Source organism: Xiphophorus hellerii, chromosome 22 (genome assembly GCF_003331165.1).
Source record: "Xiphophorus hellerii strain 12219 chromosome 22, Xiphophorus_hellerii-4.1, whole genome shotgun sequence".
Classification (NCBI taxonomy): domain Eukaryota; kingdom Metazoa; phylum Chordata; class Actinopteri; order Cyprinodontiformes; family Poeciliidae; genus Xiphophorus; species Xiphophorus hellerii.
In genome coordinates this window covers 19,982,994-20,006,510 of record NC_045693.1, presented here as the reverse complement: position 1 = coordinate 20,006,510, position 23,517 = coordinate 19,982,994, and the positions used below count along the sequence as shown (strand labels likewise).

Sequence of the window (23,517 nt, the reverse complement as noted above, 5' to 3'; positions counted from 1 at the left end):
ATGCAGTTTGTTTGGTTTATGAACTGTCTGACCACATGCTTTACAGCAAGCCTCTTTCCCAGGCCTCGCCCCAGTATGATTGTTCAGATGGGGCCCTTAGATCAGGACCAAAAACTTTTTTTAATACATCACAAATAACAAGCTGCCAGGATTATAGAATCTGGACCCTTAGATTTCCATTAATGAGATCTTTAACTATTAGTCAAAGACATGGTTCTAAATTTTCTTCAACGCTGAATTTTCAAATGTGTCCTCCATAATGGAAAACGCTACATTTGTGTATTGCATAACATGTTAAAAACACTGCGGCCCACATGGATGACATTTAAGCATCTAACAATTTAAGGAGCAGTTCCTTTTAAACATATGAATGTAAAATCTAATGTTTACTGACCTGGGCTTGTAAATGCGGTATTTTTGCACGTAGCTGCTGCTGTTTCATCATTATGTGCAACATTCTCTGGTATGTACACGCAGTCACCTGTCTCCATTTGAAGTAACACTCGACAAAGAACCTCTTGTTCTCCCATCTGCCATTCATCAGTTGTGCAACAGTCATGACATTCTTACACTTAATCTGGTGGCACACCATTTGAACCTGAAAGTGACAGCTGAACTGAATACCGACATCTTGATTTTTTGGGGGGTTTTTTTTAGTGTGCACTTTGAATCGTAAATGAAAGATTTGTGTTAATGTTTAGACCCGAGTGATCTAACGTACTTGTTTTATACTCTACAGCCAAGACTGAACTGGAAACACAGGAAAAGCAGCTAGCAGACACTCAGAAGATGTAAGACTCAATTTCTTCAACATTTTCCCATGGTAACCTTAAAGAAGGGTATTTTTTTATTTGTTTATTTTTTATTATTATTTCACAATTTTACATTTGGTGTTTCGTCAACTGTTAAATATTTGTCATACCGGCAATTAACTAAACTAAGTGGTAATGCAATTCAACCCAACTGTAAATGCAACTTTTTAATTCTTTAGAGATCTATAAGCTTTCTGCTTTGTCGATGTTTATGCTTCCTGCTTGGAAGGCACAGACCATCCTGCCAGGCCTTCAGCAGACTTGAGGGCCCCTATGCGTTGTCTGCGTTGTTTATCTAAGTAGAGCAGGAGTAGACAGCTGTGGCTCCAGGCTTCTGTTTCTGCTGGCTAGGAATGCGTTCCTATAGCACACTCCAAACAAAGCCAGGCCAACCTGTCTGTTATATTGATCCACTGCAAATGGCTGCCACATTTAACACTTGAACATGTGTCATCCACTTGTATATACATGTTTTCTTTTGGTGGATGTGTCTTTTTCTCCTGGTCATACACTTTCACTTTTCCAGTTGGAGCATTAGCACAGTTTGTGTGTAGAAAGCTAATAGGGCAGAAGGCAAGTACATTCTGTAACGAGTTCTGTTTCGGCCATGGACACTGTGTCTGACATGACAGCATTGGCATAAATTGGCTTTCCAAGTCCGAAATCCACAGTCAGTCTTCACCTTCTCCTCATTCCACTATCAAATGTCGGGTAAACCGAATTATTCCAAGATGAACTTTTATGCTTTGCATACTTCTGCTGTTCTGCCAGATTTCACAAGACTAAGTACAAGTTTATGTAATCTGCTGTTGTAATAGTTTGGCCTTGAAGTGATATTTTTGCTCTTTGTCCTCAGTTTTTTGGAGTTGAGTGTGTCGTTCTCGGTAAAGCCCAAGGCGGGAGAGAAAGAAGTATCACCCAACACATTCTTCTCCATTTGGCACGAGTTTTCTTCAGATTTTAAGGAACATTGGAAGAAGCAGAATAAGCTGTTATTACAGGAACGGTGAGAACATTTTACAATGTGATATTTTTAACTAAAACAAGTGTCTTGCAAACGTATTCCTACTCATTGAACATGTTCATATTTTGTTGACATTGGACAATTTTTTTAGGCATTTGTATTTTGTGTGATAGGTAGGGCATGCTTTAGAGGCAGATGTTTAAAATATTTTTTTTTTACAAATAGAAGTGTAGTGAAGTTTTGTTTTAAGCGCCATTTGCTCTGAAACCCCTACTTTGTTCTTGTATTTAATTCCCATACAAACAATCCATGCAAGGTACACCACAAATGTGTGGGCAGATGAGACCATAAAATATGCTTCAAATTTTCTTTACATATCATCACAATTGCTAGATATGCATATTTTATGAAGATTTTAAGTGATATGACTTCTTTTGCGTGACACTTCAGAGATGTCTATGTTTTTTTCCATTCAAGGAAACGCAAACCTCATGACAATGATTAATTCTTGTTGACCTTGGACCATCATTAAAGATTCAAAATTTGTTGTACTTTGGTTACTCTCCCTGACTTCAGTCATGGCATTAATAACTTCCAGTCCATCTCGTGCTTACTAAAGATCATATCAGATTCATTCAAATTCATGAGGAGAAAAGAGCGTAAAAGATCCAAATCGTTGTCGTCACTCCAAAACCAAATGCACTCACACACCTTCCAGTAAGCCTCCAGTGGTTTGATGAATATAAAGATGTCGTTGCTTATGTTAACAAACAGTAAATTGGTCCATTATTTTCAATAAAGATTGAATTGTGATAACATATTTGAAAAAGGAGTTGGATAACACTGGGGGGGCTGCTTGTTCAGAAGGAAAGGATAAAAACGAATTTGAAAGCATTAACTTTTTGCTCTTTGCTATAGGCAATCATTCCAGTTCTTATTCTCTTTGTTCCCTTTTTATATCCCCAAAGAATGACAAACACTTACCTGTGCCTGTGCTGCGTTGTTTTGTAGTCCTGGCACATACTGTAGTAAAGACTAGGCATCTGATGATAAAACCGTGTTGCCCGTAACTCGCTGTGCTTTCTCAATGCCAACATGGGCGACTAATATTCTCACTCCATGCTGCAATAAACAGTAAATCAAAACAGATGAGGGCTGACGCCTTGACAAACCACATTTATTACTCAAAATCCCAAATGACTACAGACTCAATTGTCTAAAAATAATCAGTTGTGTGAGGCCATGTCTTCATAATTATTTGCCCTTGATGTTTCCTTGAATCAGTCACCACTGCTGGTCTCTTTCAGGGTGAAAAAGGCAGAGGAGAGCTTCAAACAAGCCAGGCAGAAGGCCACCTATAATGTGACGACCAAAAATGCAACTGGAATAGTACGCCATTTTCTTCTCTCTCTTTTTTTTTCACCTTTCTGCTCTTTCTGTCTTCTCACTCGAAGACCATGCTGTTTAAAAATGCCTGTCTGCATATGAAATGTGAAGGTTATTGGGTGTAAATAACTCCCATCTATTTTTGTATTTCACAGAAAGCAAAGCTGGGTAAGAAGATATGAGGCAGAAAATGGATAACAGCCGCTGAGCTTTTAGCACGAGCACAATCTACCATGGAGGATGTTAAAAATAATTTGTTTTAAGTACTTGGTCGGTTCTTGAATTTAAGTGGACTTAATACAAAAGATTAATCTGCAACCAAACAAAAATCTTAAGTCATTTTAGCAGGAATATGTTCTTAGAACATAGTCTTTTTAGCATTATTTCCAAATTGCATCTATTTTTTTAAAACTTTGGTATAGTTGTGTTTCAACTTTTTTTGTGCAAGTTTCCTATCATATATTTATTCCAAAAACATTTTATTTTTAGGTCTGGTGAAAGGCGCATCTTAGATTTTTATATGGGAACATGGTGCCTTATTGAAGGGTAGAGGTAGCAAATGAACAATTCAAAACAGGTCTTATTTTTCCAAACCTCTCATGTAAATAATATGCATGATAACGAGAATAATCAATTTTACATGGTCTAAAGTGGTTTGGATTTAGTCAATTTCACACGAGTATCAGAAATGTCTGATGGCTGAAATGTTTTAGAAGCAGGACCTCCTCTATTACCTTTTGTTATTTAAACCCACACATCCACATGGTGTGATCTGATGATTTCTATGTTTTTCCGGTTAAACAGCATTTCTTTATTAATATACTTTATTTTAAACACAATCCTACGCATGTAATTCATCTTTCTAGCTGTGTGACAGTGTGAATCCCTTTACATTAGACATGCAATTGAATCCTGATCAGATTTCTTTTTTACATGAACAATACCAATACTGTTTTTAAATAACATTGAACATAAAAAGTGATATTTATTGAATAAAATCAAATATATAAATTTGCATTGAAACCGCTGGTTATTTAACATTGTCCTCTTTTGATACACAAGTGCATGCACGCTAAAGGGAGTTGTTTTATATGAAATAGATTTAATATATTTTAAAGAAATATACTTACACACATACATATGTCATACTGTATACATTTCATTGCACAACCATTACACAAGCTGCAGTATATTTTGCTCAACTTGCAGCCAAAGCTTGAGTCCCAACAAGTTGAAGCCACTGTCGTGGCACTTGAAGTTTCTCTATATCAACTCAACGCAGCTTCAGTTCAATCAAGATGCTGAAAAGTAATGGTATGACTGCACACAAGGCGAAAACTGGCAAGGTAAATGTCAGTTCATTTGCAATGAAACAGTTCATATCAAAGAAACAAACTAGTTGCACTGCTCAGAAAATATAATTTTAAGATGCAATGGTCAGCATGATCACCCTGTGTCCATTAGACTTGTATCCCTTCAAAATATAAAATTTGTTACAGCTGGGAGACAAAACATACCCACTGTTCCACCCAGACGGCGGAATACCAACTTTAACTTGAACAAAAATAATTTCTAAAGTGATGAGACATCTTGGCCGCAAATCTCTGATTAGTTCAATGCTGCCTTTATCACACAGGTTTCTTATGTTCAGTTTTTGTTGGACAAGCCATTTTTACTATGACTTGACAATGTTCCTCACCCCTTACTTTGGCAAGTAATCTGACAACAAAAATCTTTTAAGGTAGTCCTTCACAGTTTTCCATGACCGGTCACATCCACAGACATGCATCGACACTGTTTGACTCTCTGCACCTTGCGATGTCTGAAGGGGGGCTGCAGATCTGGGCAGTCTAACTGCACTGTGAGCTGTGTGATGCGATGCGGCCTGCAAAAGGAGCAGGACTGGAAGGGCTCCTGGGCTTTATTGTGGCCCTTTCTTCCCGACCCTGAAGCTTGACCTCGACTGTGTCCATGACTCGAGCTGGGACCCAGATGCCGTGGGATGTAGAAGGAGTTGCACTGGCCGTAGCAGAAGCGGTTGACCACAGTGCGGCTGCGGCAACCCTCTTCACTGATTGTCTGGCGAAGGGGTTGTGTCTTGCACCAGTCTCTTCGGAGGTAACGCCGCTCAGTCACAACTAGGGCCTCTCGGCTGGAGGACAGGACTTCTGGTTTCTGCTGCAAAAGTCTGTGGGGGTGATCTGCAGACAGGTTTCCTTTGGCCTTGTGTGGGGATGGTATTGAGCCTTGGGGCCGGAGCTTTTTGGCCTCTGCAATGACGCAGAAGAACCCAGCAAAGAGGATGGGGATGGTGATTCTCCACAGCATTCTGCAAAAAAAAAATAAAATACAATAAAATGTAAGGTAAAAAGATGCAATTTGCTGAGAACTTTGAAGAGATTTTATTGCAAATTTCTCTTTTAGTATAATTCTAGATTAGTCGGCTCTGGATGTGGAATATAACAAGTGGAAGATTAATGCTGTTTGGTTCCTGAGTCACCCAGGTTAATATTTCACATTTCCTACTGAATCACTTTTCACAATTGAGTCTAAGGCTTTCATTAATCTGAGTCGTCATGTGAGGTTGTTGTCAAGTATACAAGGCAGATTTATGCGCGGTGCAAATGGTACCGCACATAAAGAAATCCTCGAGTCCAAGAAGGAGCAGAAGATGAAATAAGATACCTACTTTTTAGGGGTGAATGTGGTGTTGACTAACAACTCTGATCTAAATGAATGAAAATACATCAATTCTATGCAGTGAATGGCTTCGAGTAACCAGGATTCATAAAGGAATCTGGATATCACCTGTATGCAAGAGGGAATAAGACCCAAATGGACTTCTGCCAGCCTAAAACAACTCCAAAACTCAGAAATCTCATAGGAGTTTGTATATTTTATCAACTTTAAAATGTTATGTTTGCATTAGGCAGTTTTTTTACTCAGGAGATGAGTATTTAAACTGGAAATTGAGCATAGGACATGATGCATCATGAATTATCTTCCAGTGTGAAATTCAACCTTTCTTTTCAAAGGAACAATCACAAAATACTATTTTAAGTTTAAAGCTTTTTTACATGTTTGTACTTTTCTGTTAGGTACATAAGTTCTTTTCGTACATGTTTCACTTGAGATCATTGGTGGAGCCTTATCTCCAACATTCACTTCCTGTGTAAGTAATAGGCCAATGAAAGAGACGACAGATACGGGTCCATGAAGCAGTGATGGTGCATTAATAACTGATGTTTTGAGACTGGGGTTCTGTTATGATATTGTCTACAATGAGTTTATTTCCACACTAATCCCTTCAACATGATGTGACCATGTACAAGACTCTGAACCCAGTGTTCCCTGCTGCACTGAGCATTTGGGTATGAATGCACGCACATTTTTAAATGTGGCTGAGTAAACGCAGCTCTTTTGTAAATCACTCTGAGTAATCCATATGACCATAAAAGTGCTATAAAGGTTTAGTCCAGTTATCATTAACTTCTAATGGACTAATCATTTTGGGTGTATATTAAATGAAGATGGCCTTCATTTAATATAACCTGGGGTTACAGTTTTTCTGAAGAGTGAGGTAAAGCAGTCGCACACTTCCAAACATGTCTTCAAGTGTGGTAGGCCTATTAAAGGTGAACCACCTATTTGCAGTCCAACCCTGCAGGCATCATTCAGAAAATGAATCCATCACCAGGGCCCCCATTTGTCAGCATCTCTGTGTTATTACTTCTATTTGCTTTCCTCTCGGCTCTGCAACTCTTACAAAAATAAACAAAACCCGACCATCAAAGGATACACTTAAACACCCATAACGAGAAGGGGAAGTTGATTTTATTGGTCCCGTTGCTGAGTAAAATAATTAGGTCTTTGCTTACTTTACTCATGAACTATGCCGCAGATATGTAAACAAGCATTAGAGAAGCCCATCTGCATGTTATTAGGGGAAGAGTTGAGGAATTGTACAGTTCCCCTTTGGGAGTCGACTTTTTTCTTTTACTCTGTGGTGATATACTGTGGAGAAACCTGAACTGAGAGTGACCCATGGTGTCCATAAATGCCATTATGTATGATACTAGGGCCAGATCTGGAGAAATGATCTCTCTGCCATTCAGGATGGAGTATCCGCCTGAGTGCGCACTGTCAGTATTTGTGCCAGCACATTTTTGACCATCACTCAAGCATCTTTTCAACAGATGTTGCTCTTGACAAGCATTGCATGACATCAAGTCAGAATTTCTGATGTGAAACCAAACTGCCTCAAGGACATTGGCGGCTGCTGCTACTCGCAGACTCTTCTTTGCTGTGCAAATTCGTACGCTCGCCTTTCTTCCTTTCTTGGACCTGCACCTCAGTCTGACATGGAACAAATTACTTTGTCACAATCCACTTTGTTTTTAAGGCTTTTATGTTTATGTTTTTCCCGTGCTCTTTGAGTAATTGCAGCAGTGTTTCCATAAGCTAGACAGCAGCTGTTTGCTCGTCTTGTAGAGATGTTGCATGCAGACGCATCTCTTCTTTTTTTTTTTTTTCTTAGGATGCCACACCATCACACACGAGTCAAGAGGTTCAAATAATTGAAGAGGAAGACTCCCGTTGGCTACTTTCATCACCTACTGCATCCAGGAGTCTGACCTCCGTTTTTCCCGCAGTGATCTATCTTCCATGTAGAAGTCTCATTTAGCAAAAGCTCCATCAACTTCTTCACTGATGACAGCCATTTTAAATGCAGGAACCCCTTGCCTGGGGATCAGCATCTGCATTCACTCAGTTTTTTCTCTTCCTGTACTCTCAGATATGCCCTGTAACTTGGAGATTATCCAAAGTCTATTTCAGTAAAGACTGAAGACTGACGGGATTGTCAACAAGTGTATCTCTAAGAATTTAACTATTGCATAAAAGTACAATACTTCTTACCAGTCATCTGAGAAAGTGAAAGTCATTTTAAAGTGAGTCATTACAGATTGCATAAATAGTTCATGGTTTTAATTTGTTCAATTTTAATTATTATTACGGCTTTCAGGTAAAGAAGTTCCTGTCTCAGAGAGTTGGATCACATTAGATTAGACCAATCAAAAAATTTTATGTTTAAAGCACAAATGTCAGACTTCTATGATGTAAATTTCTATGCAGTAAAAACTTGGTTGGGCCTCCTCTTGCAGAAATTACTGCATCAATGCGCCATGGCAAGGAGGCGATCATGATCATGATGGTTACCTTCAGGTCATCTGCCTTGTTGGGTCTGGTGTGTCTTATCTTCCACTTTACAACAGCCCATAGATTTTCTATGTGATTGAAGTCAGCGGAGTTTGCTGGCCAATCAAGAACTGGAACATCGTGGTCATTGAACCAGCTTTTGGTACCGTGGGCAGTCTAGGCAGTTGGCAGGTTCTGATTGAAAATGAAATCAGCATCTTCATGTGACTTGTCTGACTGTAGAAACTTCACACTGGACTTCAAGCAACATGGCATCTGTGCCTTTCCACTTTCCCTCCAGTCTCTGAGATCTTGACTTCAAAATTAAATGTGGAATTTACTTTCATTTGAAAAAAGGATTCTGGACCATTGGGAAACAATGTTGGTTTTCTCCTAAGCCCAGGAAAGACGCCTCTCACATTGTCTGGTTTAGGAATAGCTCTCTGTTGCAGAGAATGCAACATCTGTTGCCCATGACAATCCTCTCAAGGTTGTGCTTGTTGCTGGTGGACCCTTTCCTACCACACTTCTCCCTTCCACTCAATTTTCTGCTACTGGGTTGGATACAGAACTTTGTGAACAACTTGCATCTTCAGTAATGACCTTCTATGGCTTCGCCTTCTTGTGAACGGTGTTTATGGCTTTCTTCAGGACATCTGTCATATCAGCAGTATTCCCCATGTTTGTGTAGCCTACTGACCCAGCATGAGAGATTGCTGAAAAAGTGAAAAGTAATCAACTGATTATGATTTCACATATTAAGTCTCAAATAATGATCATTTTTATAGCATTCTAATTTTCTGAAACACTGGATTTTGGTTTTTCATTATCTGTAAGAGAAAGGGCTTAGAATATCTGTCTGTGTAATGATTCTATATAATATGTGAGTTTCACTTTTTGTGACTGACAGATGACTGTCAAGAAATATTGGACTTTTATGCAATGTTCCAATGTTTTGAGATGTACCCGTGGATAAGGAACATGACTGATGAACCGTACAGCTGGCAGCTCAGGTTCCTTTCTACCCCAAACTCATCCTGAACACAACAGTCCCTGGCAACCTTTCCTCATCAGTTTCTGTGGGAAAACAAACTGAGGTTTTTTGGGTTGGGATTCAGCGACTTTGGGGGAGCCCTGAGGTGGAGGAGGGGTGCTTAGTGGTTTGGGGGGTAGAGCGCAGAGGGATGAGATGATGAGGCGGGCTTGAGATAAACAATCCTCTGGGAAATAAAACCAACATCTCTTGGGCTCTGTGGATATTCAAAAGACCCACATTTAAATAATCGGCCTGCTTTTTCATTTCACCTTGACACTAATCATGGCACAGTCATCGAGACAGAAGGAGACTGTGGTTTCCAGTGTTAATCTTCAGACAAAATTGAGCTGGACCTTTTCCGTATGCTAAATACTAATATTGGGCACAAACACAGCTTTATGTTTTACCAGAACCACAAATTCTTTGGATTTGCTTCACTGAACTGTGGAAGACCCTGGTTCCAAAATTCAAGCCTCTAATGAAATTTCGAATACCAGAGAGGCTGTTGAGCCCCACACAAACCTTCTTTGAAAACATCCATTATTGTGAGTGGGAACGCGTTGTGTTTTATTTTTTAGAATGGCATGATAATGCCATAGTGGAGGTTTATGTCTGGAAAACAATGGGTTCTCTTTTCTAATCATCTACTGCAGTTTCCAGCTTGGCTCTTGGATGTATGACTATTCCAAATATTGGAATACTACATCACAGAATAAAGAGAAGTTTTTCAAAGTCTTTCAAATTTGTACACACAGATGTATTTCCTTTAAACCATGTGTAACGTCTTCCCAGCATTTCTTCAAAGGCAGGTTAAAACAAACAAAACATGATGCCTCAATTACTGGTGCGTCAGAAAGTCTCACACAGAGACTGGTAAGTGCAGTTAATTACAGTAGAACTGCATTTAATTCACCGTGCAGCACAAACCTCAATCACTCACGGCTAGCCACACATGCACACGCACGAAGGTCCACACACACCAGTGCCTAAACCACATGCTTGCTGTCTCACACAGACTAAAACAGATACACAGGATGTACAATATAGAAGGGGGAAGGAGTGTAGGGGAACGGTATAGAGAGGTAAATGAAATGTTTTCACCCTGAACCAATTACACAGAAAGGAACCATGTCATTATCTGTGTTTGCAGATTGTATTTTCCCAAACTACACTTGGTTGTTGGCTCCTTGACAGTTAGTGGTTGGAGGCTCTTTAGGGGGGCTTTGCTATGTAAATGTGTCTAATTCCAACATTGCCAGAAGGCCGCTTTAGGCACTCAGGGATGCCATTTGTCATCACAATCCATCTTAATAATGACTCTCAACCCTGATCTAATGCTTACGAAATTAAGTAGTGGTAAGTATAAAAGCTGGCGGCTCTCTCTCAACAATATTAAATATTTTACTGGAGAGTGAAGGCAATTGAAGATAACATGATAATACAGGTATTCCCATAGTTGAAGGAGTTTTTAAACGGCAGTTTGTTGTTTAAGACTCAGTAAAAAAAAACTAATTGATTGAATTAAATGGACGTTAATCGCGATTGTCCTTTGGTTTTCAAGTTGATAATGAATTTTTAAAAGCACTTTTCTGAAATTGAGTCAGGCCCACTAAAAGAGGAAGCCACTAATATTTCTGGGTGGCATTTATAGCTGCACTGTCTAATACGTCTCTCACTGTAACAATAGAATGGTTTATTTTCCTGATTTTAAAAAAAACTTTTCACTGAGAAAAGGTATAAATCAGTTTGTGATTTACCCACACAAGTAAATCACAAACTGATTATGTGGAGAAAAGTGAGACTTGCATTAACATTGTGTTGCTCTATTACATAAATCATTCTGATAACAGTATCTTAGGAAAATGATGATCTTGACACCCATCTACAGTACATTCAGAGTAATAATAGTGGTCAAACTAAATAAATTTTGTTTATTGAATTTTTTTTTCATAAGCATTCAATTCCCATATTGGTAAATTACAAGTAGACTGAACTTGCCATAGAGCACTTTTAAATACCACAGTAAGTTGTGGGTTTATTAGGCTTACAAAATCCTATGCTCAGATCAATCTTATTCTACCTTTTTCCCCCTCATTGGATAATTCATGTCTCAAATGTTTAATTTCTGAGTTAAAATTGGTGATGTACGCTTTGCCTTCACAACTTTTGTCTTGAGTGGACATCGTTACACTGATTCCTAAAAAGTAATGTTATCACTGGCGATTATTTGCTCAGTTCTCAGCTGCTTTAAGTGCCCTTTTTTTCTTCTATATTTTTTTTATCTGCAATTTAGACATAAATAAATATAACTGTACATTATGTACTAGAAAGCCAAATCTTCTGACTTCGCAGTTGGGAAAGCAACGACAATATTCAGTGAAGTCAAATGTTCTCCTTTTTTCGAAAGTCAGAGCTCGCAGACCTGACGAGAGTTCAGTGTCCAATATCACTCCAATGCATAAACAATGTATTGAAAGTTTCCATTACGAACTACTCGATGAGAGCACCCAGTGCCTCTCAGTGTGATGACAATAAAGACTAATCTGTTCTGTTCTAAAACCCAGTTTTCTGATTTGCAAGAATGACACACTCAGATTGGGTGCGATGCTCCAAAGTTGGAGCTCCGACTTCTGAGACAGAACAAAAGCGGAATACAAAACTTAGCCGCAAGCTAGAACACAGTTGTAAAATTATGTCCCTTAATGTTTAATTATTTTCACTGTTTACTGTTTTGTGATTCTAACGTTAAATATATATATTTTTAAAAAACGTGAGTCCTGAAGAACACGCCACATATAAAATATGTCATGCCATCAGCATTAGTATCCATAAATTGTGTTCTCTCTTTTTGTTAAATCTCCAAAGAGAATTTTAAATAAATTTCTCATGCTTGCCCTTAGGGCATGACTTAGCAGAGAGTAGTGAGCCGACAAGCCTCTGCATGCCAGTGTTTATACTAGCTCCTCAAAACCATATTTGCTTCACGTTGTAAATGTTACCACAAGTAGATTACTTTAGATTTACTCTATAATCTATAATCTAAATCATTTGCCTTAGTTTTTCTTTTGAAGGAGCCTCTTGACATTCAAAGCACACTTTTCATATCTTGTCCAGGTATCTGTGGCAAACGTCCATTTAAAACTGACTCGGGGAAGGGGGGGGAGCTTTCTGTCACTAAAGAAACAGCAGTGTGTCTGTACGCTAAATCCTCTTTGACATCAGATCAAGTTGTACAAGGTGGTGCAGTCGCCGGAGCTGTAAGCAGGATCAGAAAGCAAACTCCCCACCATTCACCAGACGCATACCGTAGGAACACACGCATTCACCCACAAATATGTTCACACACTCGCTTGGATACGTGTTAGCACACATACGATTCAACATGGACCCAGACGAACTGTAAATATACACCTGTTCGAACGAGCAACGAGATAAAGACCAGGCGCGGGGGTTAAAAAGCAAAACACAAGTGTGCTATGTTCATCATAACGTTTCTTACTCTTCTTTTCTGCTCACTGGAAAATACTTTTAATCTCTTTAAGAGACACAGTACAACTTGCTGTCATCACTCTCTAATTCTCTTACTCATAACACTAATTATCTGCAACCTCCAGCCACTAATTACAGTAATTCAGTTGGTACTTTTATCCAACGGACACCTTAGAGGTGTACTTTTTTTCTTTTCTTTACACTGAGTGACCCTGGTGGGAGTCAAACCTGAAATATGGAATAACTGCAGAATGTGTGCTGTTCCAATTACATGGTTCTGTGCTTAGTCACCAAGAGACTCAGTGAGTCACTCGGTCTCACATTCACGTGGGAATTGTCAAAGCAGAGCTCAGAGAAGAACGATTTTTTTTCCCCCCAATTAAACTGTAAGGTATGATGTAGCTGTATCCTCTTATGCTCTGTAAAATAGCTTATAATTAAAATGTTACCACCTCATGTGAATGTTAAATCGGAGTGACATAATCAATCAAAACCCTATCGATTTTACATTTTACAAATTTGCATCAATTTGAAGTCGGAAATGTTTACTACCACCGACTATGCAAATGATTTTTGGGAGGGCAGGGAGAATCTCAGCTTGCTCGTTTGTATACATCCTTCTCTAACCCCTAACCTTAACATTTACAGATGTGTTCTCCATATTCAAGCATGACATGTGATCCATTTACCTCTCACCACAGTGTGCAGCAGGATAACGACGTGAAGATACATTCAAGGGAGCTCATCCACCTTCAGTGGTCCTTGTGTCCGCTTCCAGCTTTTGGTTTCCATGGTAATATAATCTCTAGTATCCTCCAGTTTGTCCTTGCTCCTCTGTCCTTCACAATGAATACAGTAAAAAGTGCTAAGCCTGCTCAGTTTCCCATTGTCCTGGGTGTGCAGCACCTTATCTGCCTGTCTTCAGTAAGTCTAAGGTTTTCTCCTGTTTTTTGTTTTAGGTTGACAAGAAAAGCTGCAGTTCAGTCACAGTAAGCCCACTTCTTAGTGCTGTGGAGACTGTCTGCACTCAGTCTTTGGGAGGGTTTGAGTCACTTTAAAGCCTGCCTTAGTTTGAATCCCTTGCACCCCACCTCCTTTCTTAAAACTGGGAGGGTTATTTCCTATTGGCCATGTTCATTGTGGGAATCGAACCAAAATTCATTGCTTTAGTGAATATCTGTCTCAGTCAATATACCTCAGTCTGTCTTTTCTCCGGTCCAGTCAGTTTTCAGAGGAAAAGGCTGATTGTTTGCTAAACCACTTCAGGCTGACTAATTAATCCATCAAGCACTTGAATGAGAGATCAAGCTTGTCAATGCAGAATAGAGACCTTGAATAACAGTCTTTCCCAAAGAGAAATGACAACGGATTAGGCTATGTGGAAGGGTTTATTTCCCGTGAGCTTTTATAAGTATTATGTGTTACAACTTAAAACTTCAGTGTATTTTATTATGATTTTATGAGAAAAACATCTTAAAAATCACTGAATAATTGTGCAGTAGAAAGAAAAGGATGCATGGTTCACATTTAAAAAATATGAAAAATGTGCAAATTGTATATTCTTTATTCTGATAACCTAAAATAAAAAAGAGTGGAAAAAAAATAGAATCCAAAGGTCACCTTAAAAAAAAATAAAATAATTAAGATAAGATAAGATAAATCTTTATTGTCATTGTCACAAGGACAACGAAATTTCCATAACCATCTGTTTGTAAATTATCTTAACTACGAATACATCTGTGTTATTGAGACTATGAAGGTTTGTTATAGATCCTTAGCATCATAAGGACCAAGAAACACAACAGCTGGGGCAGATATACATAAAGTTGTGAAGAAGTTTGAGGAAGAGTTAGGTTACAAAATAATTTGTCCAATCTTTATATTTGTCATGGCATAATGTTCAAACCAAAATGTATGGCAAATAATCAAGCCATCGTCAACTTAAACGCTGAACTAGAAGAGGGTTTGTCAGTTGTTTCTCACAAACATCATGTTGTGCTTTCCACAAGTCTGGCCTTTTGTAGAGCAGAGGCAAAAATAGCAATAAGAAGTCCTGTTCAGATTAGATGAGTCAAAATTGTGCATTTTAGCCTAAATGCATAGTGACACATATGAATGAGTGAAAAAACAATATGTGTGGGCGGAGGTGTGCGTGTGTCTGGTCTCTATATATCTAAGTAAGTTCCAAAGACAGCCATTACATCTTTGCCACCAAAGACAATAAAAGCAGGGTCACTGGAAAAACAAAGGTCTTCTGCAAACCTTCCATTGGCAGCAAAACCACATCACATTAAGTCCCATAACCTCCAGTTCATAAATCATTGGATGCACATCTACAAATCTATGAAGAGCGTGCTTTGAGAAACGCCACAGTTCGCATTCCTTGATGCAGTCGAGACAAAGATGTTTGTCTGTTTTGTGGTTCTTGCTAAACTGACTGCCGGGCACAGACAGTGGAAACACAGACGGTCACTTCTGGCATCAAAGAGCTGAAACATCAACAGACCCTGCAAAACATCAGAGGGCCAACGTATGAACAATAACCCTTTTCAGCAGGCCGGACGATGATGGCACTTTTGCATGACAAATTCACATTTATCTGTATATTTACTGATCTGTGAAGATGCTCATAGTCTTCCAAGTCATGGAGAAATAACTTATCGCCCTCTTGTGTTTGACTGTAAAAGTGCACAGCATAAACAAAGCTCCTGGTGTCTATTTTTGCATTGCATGTTACAGAGGACAGAAGGCGCATTGATCCCCGGAAAATAAATACAAACTCCATGGATAAAAGTACAAGACCACACTGTAACAGATAGAGGATCAACTTTATTAATACAAGTAAGTAAAAGTGTCTTTAAATATGGTATAAAAATAAATGCAGGAGAGAATAACAAAGAATAATGTTCTACATAAGACAGTGTCTTTGTAAATCTGGATGAGACCTTACAGGTGCATTGAGAATCATATGTGCTAAATATTGTAGTGCAACCAAATTATGAAAAGCAAACTAAATGCACAATAAATAATCAGAATCATAATATATATGTATATATATATTTTGTATATTCATTCTGCACAACACTTCCCATAGCGTGACAAAGCTTCTGTAACCTCATGTAAAGCAATGACATTGTTTAAAGTTATCAGTGTAAGCTGCTGCTCTCTTGGGGGGGGATTCTCAGTGTCTTTTTCTTTTTTCTCTCTGACATCATTTGTTTCTGCTGGAAGTGAGAGAAAGTGCCCCAACTGAGTAGCTGTCATGGAAAGAACTGGGACACTGGATTGAACTTTCTCCAATTTTGTTTCTTAGTCTCTCACTCCCCTCGAGTCCAACAGCGCCTTCTTTCTGGGAACACTGGAAATATCTGTACTGAAAGAGGAGAGAGAAACTGAAACATCCTCTCCATGGACATGCAACATCTTGTGGACAACAGACAAACAGGCAGCTTGGCTCATTGTCTGGCTGAGCCAATAGTAGATGACGAACGATGAAGATGATGAGATGCGATGGCTCCCCTTCTTTGTACCCCAGGGGAGAGGGAAGCCATTGATTTTTAGCATGGCACACAACTTTACTGTCTCTCGCCAGCCAGTGGTCCCACCTGTGCTTGAGAGGAAAGAAGAAAGTCGAGTTTCAATAGAGAAAGTTGTGAAATGTTACCATGGAAAACCTATTTCCCACTATTGACATTTCTAGTCAACATTTCTCAAAGTTTTCTGCTAACCAATGGAACAAAAGAACCAAAACACATTTTATATCGACTTTGTCATGTTTGTCATCAGAAGTAATCTACATTAATTATTTATGCTTCGATAAACGGATAACCTGCAAATTAAATATGAACTACATCTTTTAGGATTGAATTAGTTTCGGTATGACAAATTGAGGATTCTTAAATACAATACAACATATAAAAGTGACATTTTAAAGAATTTCCCTTTAAAATGTATAGAGGGCATGTGGTATGTACATGTGACTAAATAATGACCATTATCACTCAGAATAGGGAGATCCAGAATTATACTAACAAACAATATATATTTATAACGAATGCACCAGGAAATTATTTTGAAACTGGTACTGGTCGAGATGGTCAAAAATTCTAAATTAAATATTTTTCCAGTTAGTAAACGTAACACCTCTAGGTGGTTTCTGTCATGCTAGCCAGTTAATCAGCTTTGTCACTTTATTTATTGACTTTAAATTCTTTAAGATTCCAATTGGAAGCATTCACATGCCGCCCAGTCGTCGTGTTACAGTCCCTCTCAGCTAGAGACAGCACTGCTACCTCTTTATCCAGACTGATAATAGTTACAGATGTGCAAAACCTACCACCAATAGATTCTACCAATATTTAAGGCATTATATAAACATTTATTCTCGCTTTTAAAATAGTATCTCTCCAATAACATCCATTGCAGTTACACAAATACAGTTTATTATGCAAATTAGGTTAGGGTGTCATTTGAGTATATGTTTAGCATAACCAACAGCTCTTCTTACAAAATAAGTTAAAAGGAACACTACAAAAAAACTTCAGTACAGGCAAAGATGTCTTCAAGTTGTTCAAAACTGAAGTTAGAGGAAGCTCAAAAGGTGTATGAAACTAATCAAAAGCTAATTATTTTCCACCGAGGCTTGTCAGCTGTTTATTCAGGCTGCTTTTGTTAAACAGGAAGTGAAACTTCAGCAGATGCCAGAACATATTTCAGCACAGATGCTCTCTTTGATCTTTTTCTGTATCTGTTTGTCATGGAACATGCTGGATTTGGAAATGCTGGAAATCTTTTGTTTTTCTCGGGGTTTAGCTTAGCATCCGCAGCTAACTAGAATTATTGAAAAGTTTATTTATTTCAGTTACTCACAAAGTGAAACAAGTAAGTCTATATTTTTGTTAGCTATGAGGATTTTCTGCTTTTAGCTAATAAAATCTGACATTTAAGTTTAGAACACTAAATAATAAGAAATAATTGATGTAGAAATGTTTTAAAGTCTAACTCGTTTTAATTATATAATTCTAATTTGTCTTAATTGTATGTTATTAATGCCAATTGTGCTTATTGCTAACTTAAGATGCTAAAGACAATAATCATTTTTGTCTTTGGTTCACTTTTTATTAATGTCTTAAATTACAAACATAGCAAGTGAGATCTCATCAGAAATTGTTGTCGGTGGAAATTCATCCACAAAACTCTGATCTGTACGTTCTGATATTTAAAAAACAAACAAACTGCATTTTAAATATCCTATCAGTGATAAATATTTGATTTCAATAAGCGTACCTTAATTCAACATTTAATATAAATGGTTTTAATTTTTCTTTGATTTGTATTTTGAAACAACACATCTACTGTTTGGCATGCATCCCATCTTTAGATTCAAAACCTTTGTAACCCCCATAAACTATGCTGATCTGTCTGTATGTTTAATGTGTTTGTTTGTTAGTTCTTAGAATGTCCTGTAGGGGGCACCTGACCCACATTTCTCCTGTGTCGGTACGAGAAGAAGAGTTAAGAAGAGGGAAGAAGAAAAAAGAAATGGCAGACTATGCAGACTAAGCACATTTCAGCACATTTAATTTCTTTTGTTGAAATAAGCTTTAAAGCTACTGTTTAAAAAAAAAAAATACCCTCAATTTTCTATATATTAATGTGATATTTTTATATAAGGGTGGACAATTTAAGTTTTATACCTTAATTTTATTAAGGTAATTAGTGTTACCTGGATTATTACTTTGTTTGTGGGGAAAGAAAAATAAACTTGAATTGTTAAAACTTTTATGCTTATCATCCTCCTGTGTGACCCTAGAACAAAAGTAACTTTCCTACTGAATTTATTGCTAATTAAATTAAGTAGTCGTTACACCTTCAAATGCCAGAAACTTGTACACATTTGAGTTATACCAATAATTAAATATATCTTTACATCCTGAAATATTTGGTGTGTAGAATGAGACTTGATGTAACTATACAACATCATATAAGCACTGTTGCAGCATTACTTGAAAGACAGACAATACTTTATTTATCGTAGACATTACCTGGAAGTAAGAGACTTCAGAACAAATTTTTACTTTTCTGTGGAGACACAAAAGACAAATTAATGTATTTACATTTAGTTTGATCAAAAATAGAAAGTCACACCATATGCAGATGATAATGCAATGTCTTCTTTTTAAATATAAGCCTGAAACCTTTGCCAAAATGACAGGCAAAGGAAAATGTAGGAGGTTTGAAGAACATAAATACACTACTGCTATGCTGAATTGTCTATCATGTTTTCATGTTTACCCACTCTTTTATTTCAGTTTTTTCCAGCTTGACATCACTGGTGGCGAGCTGCAACAATCACACCTGAAAAATACTAACAATTTCTGCTCTCTCTGCGTCCCAGTTTCTACTGAATGAATATTTGTTTTAAATTACCCTTTGTCTGAACTCCATTAAACAATAATAGATATTAATAACAAGTTTCATCTAGATGTTGTCAATGCTATATAGTTATTAACATTTATATGTAATTTGATGTATTATTCAGTGTCTGAAATTAAGACTTGTGTTTTCTTGTACCTTCTTCTTTGCCTGTAACAACTCCTGGTAGGCACTGGAACGAATGAAACGGCTATAAGAATCACTCTTCATCAATTTGTAGATGTGTTCCTGTTGAGGAAACAGAATGAGAACATTCTCAGCAGCAGATACAGTGAAAACAGTGCTTTAGATAAGGAGATGCCAGATGCATCTGAACTACCGAACAGCAGGGAGCTATATACTGCAACCTGCAGTTTTAAAATAGTTTTGACATAATTTAATATTCAGAGACAAACTTTTTCTGCCTAACTATTTGAAATACGCAATGCAGATTTGCTTATCACTATAAATAGCTACATTATAACTCACCTGTGCATCCTCAAAGGCATAACGTCCAGGGTCTTTGACATTCTGAGTGGTTTTGTCATAGCTCTTGGAGTCCACATTGATGGCACTGGGCGCTCCGGGGGCCAGAAACTCCTGCCAGATTTCCTGAACACGAGTTGGGACCTCTCTGATGGGTCGCTTCTTTAGTTCCTGGACTGCAAGCCAGAACCTGAATCCCAACAGTAGAGAGAAAAACAGTGCAGACGTATTTGTTAAAAATGTACTGAGATTGCTTTGTTTACAACTTAAAATAATCTAGTACAACCTGTTTCCAACTCAAATTGGTGTTTTTGCCACTTGAGTTTTACATATAGATTACCTAACTTTGATTTTCACAATAGACTGTGGTTAGGTTCAAATGCTCTACTGACAGAGGATTTTACCCGTATATTGGAATCTGTGATTTTAAGCTATGTCTTTTGAAATATACACTTCCTTGTGATGAAAGAATTGTCGGTGAATGGCAAAATCAAAATGTTGATTTGAATTTCCTAACTATAGAGGACATCAGCTTGTGTGGAAATAAATTGCTTATTGCTTCCCTGAATCACTGGCCTTGTAGTCTTGTCACAGCATAGCCACACCTGATTTGTCATCCAAACTACAAAGGAGACTGCTCTAGGGAACTTTCTAAAAACATGTTTCTTTTACATATATGCTAGGAATTAAAACAAGAGTGATGAACAGCTATTTTACTTTAGTTAAACTGTGTGGTGTTTGAAGAATTACAGTTCAAGCTCATACCATCAGAGGGCGCTGATGAGCCATTTGCTGTCTGTAAGAATTCTCTGACCCTTTGGTGCTCTACACTTTCTTTGGTATGTGAACAGTAAAAATATTCATATCTAAATATGACTACAGCATCATATATTTTGCAAAGTTACTTTCAACAGATTTACCAAATTATATCAAATTTATAAGAGAGCATTTTTAAAATGGCTTAAAAAAATATTGGTCTCTACTAATTCCTCTTATGCATGAGTGACAGTGAGTGCATGACATTTCTGTGTGTAACATAGCATGTGTGTGCATGGAATGCATGGTATATGGTACGTGTGTTGTCCTGTTTTGAAGTGGTGATCGGTCCATGTTGCATGTAGTCCATAAGGACCATTGTGGGTGGATGGACAGAACAAATCCAGTTTACTATTAGAAACTCTTTCTCATATTTTTTTTTCTAAATATTGCCATCTGCTTTAGTGGAAATAATCCCTGTAGCTCATATACACTGAAACAAATAAATATGCTTTCTAAAAAAAAATAAAAAATCTTGCACTATTATTCATTATCAACTCTGAACACTTCCAGCTGTGTGTAGAGAGGCTATAATAAACATACAGAGCTCCAGGGATGTCTGACAATCTTTGAAGTTTCCCAGATGATAACAGTCAAATCTAAAGTTCAGCCCTGAAACCACAAAAGCTTTGCGCATAGCAAATAATAATTCAACCCCTGCACAAGAGACGTTAGGTGACAAACCACACAGCACCCGTGATGTCCTATGTTTATACTCTGATGAGTCAAAGCTGCTTTGGTGATAGAAAGAAAACAACCCAGTTGGGATCTGGTGGTTTCACTCTACTGCAATAAAAAAGCAATATTTAATCCATCTATGTTGCATTATGTTGCAACATAGATAACGCAACGCAGGTAGCTACTTTAAGCCATGCAAGGCTTCGCATAAAATAAAAATAAAACATTTAAAAAAGTATATTGTGTTGACGTTTCTTGTATTTTCTGAAGTACCTGAGATTCTCTGAGCTGAATTCCGACTCAAGAAACTTCAGGAACTGCTCTCTTCCAACAGGATCTTTCAGGACCTCATCAATACCGAACGCCCACCTCTTTACCCTCTGTTGGCCTGGTTCCTTGCTAGAGAAGGAAACCGAAAGCAGGAATATATTTTTTTAAAAAGATATAAATCTGCAGTATCTTGCGAAATAGGTGAAGGTATTGAACTGAATATTTGATGAGGCCATGTAGCTACCTGGCTTCAAGTTCCCAGAGGGTGGTGTCATCTGACATCCAGGGGTTAGATGGGTCTTGAGGTGTGAGGCATGGGTCATATTCAACATACTGCTCTGTGTAACCCAGTAAACTATCGCAAACAACAGAACAGGAAACAGAAACTTTACTGTGACGAATCAGAAATATAAATCATGAAATTATTGTGAGGGAAAACATGCACTTATCTTAGAAATAAAAGGCAAATTTACAATGTCAAGAATTTCCAAAATTTTAAATAAGATTTATTTATTATTATCTCGTTTGGATGCAAGGATAGAGAAGCACTTTTTCTGATTATTGTACACCAGTCTTTTTATTGAATAAATGACAAATATGCACATGAAGTATCAAGTATTGTGGGATCAGGAAAGAAGAAAAGATTTTATCTGAACCCAAACTCTTGTCAAGGTCACTAAAGTCCTCGGTTCCTCTGCATTTTACGACCATTTAACGCCTCAATAAACAGATCGATGCCTAAACTCAATGAAGACACAAGGAACATTGCTCACCTCTCTGCCACTTTGGACATTTTCAGTCGATGCCGGTCTAATTGTAATTGCCAAAAGGTGATCTGAAACAACAGCATGGAACAACAAGCATGCAGTAAACTCAGAAGAAATTATATCCATCAGATGAGATTATTTTACTTCGTGCACTAAATTTACCATATTCAACCCAATTTTTACTCCATTTTATGAAAATAGAAGTGATGCACAAATTACACTGAAATGAACAAAACCTCCTAGAAAGAATTTACAGAACTGTCTCATAGGTCCTCTTGTCGGTAAAGCGTGATAACCATTTTCAGATCTAACCTGTTCTTGCAGCTCTTCTTTTGTGGGCTGTTTGGCCTCTGGAGTGGGGGTGTGGGTAGGACTGTGGGTACGGATGTCATTCTGTAGCCCATACACCGACTGAGATGACAAACCAGTCACAAGCATGCATCAGAATTATTAGCTCTGAATACGCAGACTAACATTAGCAAGAACAAGAACAGTGCACGGACTAGGATACCTTTCTGGTTTTGTGTGGATTTTTCATTCTGGAGGACTTCTTTATGTCAACTTCTGTTGTATTCACACAACCAGGCTGTGATAAGAAAGAAATGTAAATAATAAGGGTTTAATTTAGTTTAACCATTTCAATTGTAGATAGTTATTTTCCTTCTACTAGAAATATTTCTACATACAGCTACAGTCTTTGTTAACCCTCTGATGCTGAGTGATTGACTACACAGTCTTCTGTGAGTGGGTCTTTTTTGAACCAGGAGTATTCAGGTTCCAACGGGTCAAAAAAGACCCGTTGTGCTCATCACGTAAATTTTGAAAAACAATGGCTTTCTTCTTGCTGCTTTTCCACAAAGTCCAGATTTGTAATGAGTACCACTAATATTTGACAGATTATTCTACTTGATAATCTTCATCAGATGTACTCGTCATGTTAAGTAGTTTTAGTTTCTTGGTCTTGTTCTCCAAAGTTCTCTGGCATTCCCCTAAGGCCTTCACAAGGTACTGTCTTTTCTATTATTAAAAAAAAAGTTTTACAGCCCATTTGATCTTTATTTTATCTCCCTGAAGATTCCCAGATCCTCTACAGTCTACACCACCTCAGGGTTCAAAGTGCAATTTTTTCGACACTAAATGAGCATCAGCTAATCAAATCTAATATGCCTAATGCAGTGAAATATATAAGGTAATCTGTCAAAT

At 37.8% G+C, this 23,517-nt stretch overlaps 3 protein-coding genes across 5 annotated transcripts in view; 1 reads left to right on the top strand and 2 right to left on the bottom strand.

Moving 5' to 3' along the window:
• The window catches only part of fmn2a (formin 2a), a 44,214-nt gene extending 40,037 nt beyond the window's left edge, over window positions 1–4,177 (top strand). Inside the window, exons 15-18 of one of the 2 annotated variants that reach the window (XM_032553626.1) lie at window positions 740–791; window positions 1,669–1,818; window positions 3,084–3,165; window positions 3,318–4,177. In XM_032553626.1, coding sequence (XP_032409517.1) covers window positions 740–791; window positions 1,669–1,818; window positions 3,084–3,165; window positions 3,318–3,344 — 311 coding nt within the window. In that variant the 3' untranslated portion in view covers window positions 3,345–4,177. Of the gene's footprint in view, window positions 1–739; window positions 824–1,668; window positions 1,819–3,083; window positions 3,166–3,317 lie in introns of those variants that run through there. The other variant, XM_032553627.1, reaches the window with a different exon arrangement.
• Window positions 4,131–13,950, bottom strand: grem2a (gremlin 2, DAN family BMP antagonist a). The gene is made up of 2 exons (XM_032553629.1): window positions 13,573–13,950; window positions 4,131–5,491 (listed from the first exon to the last, which is right to left on the bottom strand). The coding sequence occupies exon 2, from the start codon at window positions 5,488–5,490 to the stop codon at window positions 4,912–4,914; it is 579 nt and encodes a 192-aa protein (XP_032409520.1). The 5' UTR covers window position 5,491; window positions 13,573–13,950; the 3' UTR covers window positions 4,131–4,911.
• Window positions 13,951–15,692: 1,742 nt separating this feature from the next.
• rgs7a (regulator of G protein signaling 7a) overlaps window positions 15,693–23,517 on the bottom strand; it is a 56,063-nt gene continuing 48,238 nt past the window's right edge. Inside the window, exons 10-18 of one of the 2 annotated variants that reach the window (XM_032553676.1) lie at window positions 22,826–22,900; window positions 22,627–22,725; window positions 22,321–22,382; window positions 21,792–21,902; window positions 21,551–21,676; window positions 19,787–19,973; window positions 19,457–19,546; window positions 18,928–18,964; window positions 15,693–16,493 (exon numbers count right to left, since the gene is read on the bottom strand). In XM_032553676.1, the coding sequence (XP_032409567.1) occupies window positions 18,944–18,964; window positions 19,457–19,546; window positions 19,787–19,973; window positions 21,551–21,676; window positions 21,792–21,902; window positions 22,321–22,382; window positions 22,627–22,725; window positions 22,826–22,900 (771 nt within the window). In that variant the 3' untranslated portion in view covers window positions 15,693–16,493; window positions 18,928–18,943. The remainder of the gene's footprint in view (window positions 16,494–18,927; window positions 18,965–19,456; window positions 19,547–19,786; window positions 19,974–21,550; window positions 21,677–21,791; window positions 21,903–22,320; window positions 22,383–22,626; window positions 22,726–22,825; window positions 22,901–23,517) is intronic. The other variant, XM_032553675.1, reaches the window with a different exon arrangement.